This window comes from Octopus bimaculoides, chromosome 6 (assembly GCF_001194135.2).
Source record: "Octopus bimaculoides isolate UCB-OBI-ISO-001 chromosome 6, ASM119413v2, whole genome shotgun sequence".
NCBI classification, from domain to species: Eukaryota; Metazoa; Mollusca; class Cephalopoda; order Octopoda; family Octopodidae; genus Octopus; species Octopus bimaculoides.
Window position 1 is genome coordinate 2,689,727 of NC_068986.1, and position 4,104 is coordinate 2,693,830.

Here is a 4,104-nt window from a genome sequence, read left to right on the forward strand (position 1 = left end):
TATATATATATATATATATATATATATATATATAATGTATATCATATATGCATACATTCTCTTTTTCATTTCTTTTTTCCAGTGTTAATAGTGTCCTATTAGCCTCAGGTATTCCAGAAGATGTGGCTAAAAGTTCCATCCGCTTATCGGTCGGGCGTGAGACCTCCTTAAATGACATTGCCATTGCTGTAGAAGATCTGAAACAAGCCGTGTCTCTGGCGAAATCCAAGGATGCTGCTGCTGATACTGATTGAAGAGATGAAAACAATCTAAAGCTAACAAAACGTCTTTTCATGCTTGGTTCGGTGCTTTTTTTCTCTAATTATGTGATCTTTCTTGGAAGAATCATAATTGTAATAAAAAGAGAAATGTACACGTTTGTACCTTTTTTTTGGTCAAAGAAGAAGGGTTTTATAGACACATGTTTACAAAATTTATGTAACTCTGTCTTGGAGTAGTGCAGAATAAATCCGTTTTCTAACACACAGTAATGGAGAAACAGATGATAAAAGGAATGGTTTTTCAGCAATAGCTTGTTAGTTTTATTACCCCTTATTTTCCTCCTGTAGGTTTTTAATATTTTTTTTATTTAAAAATTGTTTTTTTTTAAATAATATTTATTATTATTATTATTATTATTATTATTATTTATAGTAATAGTAGTTGTAGTAGTAGCAGTAGTTTAAAAACATTCATTTCGTGGGTGGTTACTAAAAATTTTTTATCTGTGATAACTTTGATTTAATTTATCCTGAAATTTTTATTATGCCTCTTTTAAGGTGAAATGGATGAAGAATGACATCGTATCTTAAGAGCTGTAACATTTTCGCTTTAGCCATTGCTTTGATTTTCACAGATTACGGGACATAAATGATAGCATTTATTGAATGTTTTAGATATTTTCCTTTAAAAACTTAAGTTGCTGACAGTAATTGTATTTTGCTGTAACCATAGGAACTAAGCAGAAGCTGAAATGAATGTGATGAAGCGGCAAGCTCCTGGAAGGGTAGTTGCAAGCGTACATCACTTGATCGGTGGTAGCTGAGATCATAAGGTGCGTTCACAGGCCTTTCACATAGTCTGAAGTGTTCTGCGTTGCTGATATCCGCAGCCCCCTTCACACATCTGAAGTGTTCTGGTGTTGCTAGCATTTGTCTGATAGCTGGAGTGTTCTGGTGTATTCAGATATTCTGCTGTGGGAACTTGCTGACAGTGTGTGCTGTTCTGACCATAGAACATTCAGTGGAAGCTGAAACAATTGTGGTGAAGCTGCAACTCCTGGATGGGTTCTTGCATGGTTGCATCTCTTGATTGGCAGCTAATGTAGTATGGTATAGTCTCAGGACCTGTCATACATATATATGTCTGCCTCACAGCTGGAAATTTTTGGTGTAGTCAACTGCTATATTACTTGACTCAGCTGAAATATTCTGGTATCACCCGCCTAACAGCCTCGTGTATTCTGGTGTAGTCACGTTGTGTCAAGATGCTAAGTGTTCTGATGTAATCAGAATATGTGATGCACAGCCTGAAGTATTCTGGTGTAGTGAATGCATGTTGCACTGCTTGAGGTATTCCAGTGTAGTTAATGCATGTCAAACAGACTGTAATGGTCAGGTGTGCCCATAACAAGGGACATGGTTTGAAGTTGTTTTGGTCTAGTCACAGTTACCTGGTATCTGCATCAAGTCACTGTACTTGATGCAGCTTGATGTGTTTCCAATGTAAAATGCTAAAGTGTTTTTTATGTCCTGGCAGCATCTTGTATGCTGTCTCTATTTTGACAATATAGTTGCAGTTCGTAATGCATAAAGCTTAAAGCGTTCCAACACAGAGATTTGCTTAAACACTTCAGATGTTGTCACAAAGCATCCGACGCAATAAATGAAGTATTCTGAAGTAATAATCATCACAAGGGTTATTAAAATAGGTACCAGTGATATTCAGAGAATTGGTTCACTTGACTTTGTCCCTTCTCCTGAAAGAGTCAATTCACTTAGTCAAATTATATCAATGCCTATGTATTTCCTGCCTATATTCTAAGGTCAGTCTACTTCCATTTGTTGTGGTAACAAACTAATGACTTTATTACCATAGCAACTGTATCTTTTTAATGTTTTGTTTAACTGTTTTGATAACTGTTTTCTATCACCTTAAGTAATAACATCATCATCATCTTAGAACCAACCAACGCTGCCTTGTAGAGTTTATTTCTTTACTTTGTACTTATTTGATAATGTCTAATGACTCAACCATTTCTTTTATGATCATGTTTGTAATTTTTGCATCAGTTTTATATTTTTTTACCATCATTTTCTCTCTCCCCCCACACACTAAATCAGTCAGCTACATCACTTTTCTGCTAGTCATAAATAATATGGCTGTATGGGTTAGAAGATCACTTTGCATCTATGTGGTTTCATGTTCAATCTTACATTGAAACACATTGGGCAAGTGTCTCTCGCCATAGCCATGAGTCAACCAAAGTGCTGTGAGTAGAATTTGGTAGACAGAAACTGAGTGGAAACCCATTTGAGGGACTGTGCTGTTCTTGGGTTGAGCCTTAATCTATCTGTTGGTTTAACACTACCACCTGGCCCATAGATGCTTTTAGCAAAGTCCACTCTGTCATAAGCATTCAGTCCAGATGTTAGTCTGAGGGTAACATCTTCCCCGTCAGTCTTGAAGGCCCTGAAAAACGTCATGGGAGCTGCCCTTCCTCCGTTGACTAAATCATAAAAAATATATGTTTATTTGGATCTGAATCCTACCAATAAACTATGTGGTGGCTACACTTACAGAAACATGTATGTGGGTTTCTTCATACGCTCACACATATGCTACCATATGAAAGCACATGCTAACAGATCCATGTGTGGGTTTATTCCACACTCGTTTCACACAATGTGAAGACATTTATTTCATGTAGAGGTGATACATACATTCACATATTACATATGTGAATATGTGTTACATACATACATACATACATACATAATACACAACATTATTCAGCTACATATACATATTGTTCATTCACACACACAAACATGCAGGCACAATATATAACAGTGTACACACACACACACCATGCATGCATGCATTCACACATCAAATGCAACATATGCTGATTATATAAAAAAAAGAAAATGTTGCTCCAACTTGGCTACATCCATAATTTAAACAAACTAAAAAAAAAAAATGCAAAGAACTAAAGAACCTTACCTTCTTCTTTGGTAATAATCAATGGTACTTTCTCTCTTCAACTATTACAAACTATTGTAACAGCAACGGCTGTCTCAGAAATACACTTAGTGACATTTGTTGCTCTTGGTGTTTTCCTCGTAGCTCTTCTAAGCTCCTGACTTGGACATTGAGTACTTTCAAGCTTCCTGGTTTATCTGGTTGAAGTTTTTTTTTTTTTTTTCTTTCATTCAAATTGACCTCTATTATTATTATGATTATTACAGACAGCAATTGAATGGCACAAGCTGTAGAGCTCCAGACAAAATACCTGTGGTATTTAGCTCAGTTCTGAGTTAAAATTTTGTCTTTCGTCCCTCTAGACATGGGGCAAGGCAATAGGGAACGCTCCAGTTATATGCAGAAAGTCAGTTCAATTGACAGTGTACCGATCCCCATAAATGTTCGACTTCGTGCCACTGTAAGAAATCATTGCTGAAGATCGAGTCTTTGAATTCTATTGAACCACATTTCCAGCACTAATATATATATATTCATTCCCTGTCAAGCCTTCTTTTAACAACAGTTGGCTTCATTGAAGAAAGAACAGGGTATTTTTTTTTAAATAATACATGCACACACACACACACACACACACACATGCATATTAATGCTGGAAAATGAAGACAGCAAGTGTAAGGTATGAGCCCACCTCAGCCTTCTGTTCTTCAGATATTACTTTGTAAAACCAATAATGAATTTTTTTTAATATGACAAAACAAGATATTCACCAAAATTTATTAATAAAACAAAAGAATCTATAATTGACAAATGAATGCAGGGGAAAACATTTTTTGAAAGTTATTTTTAAGATTATTTTTAAAGAATCACCTCTCCCCCTCTGTTCTTGTTTTGGAAATA

General features: G+C 35.6%; 1 protein-coding gene across 1 annotated transcript in view; it reads left to right on the forward strand.

Moving 5' to 3' along the window:
• Positions 1-373, forward strand: part of LOC106875298 (uncharacterized) — a 53,856-nt gene extending 53,483 nt beyond the window's left edge. The window contains exon 18 of the mRNA XM_014923386.2: positions 83-373. Within this exon, the coding sequence (XP_014778872.2) occupies positions 83-254 (172 nt within the window). The 3' untranslated portion in view covers positions 255-373. The remainder of the gene's footprint in view (positions 1-82) is intronic.
• The last annotated feature ends 3,731 nt before the right edge of the window (positions 374-4,104 follow it).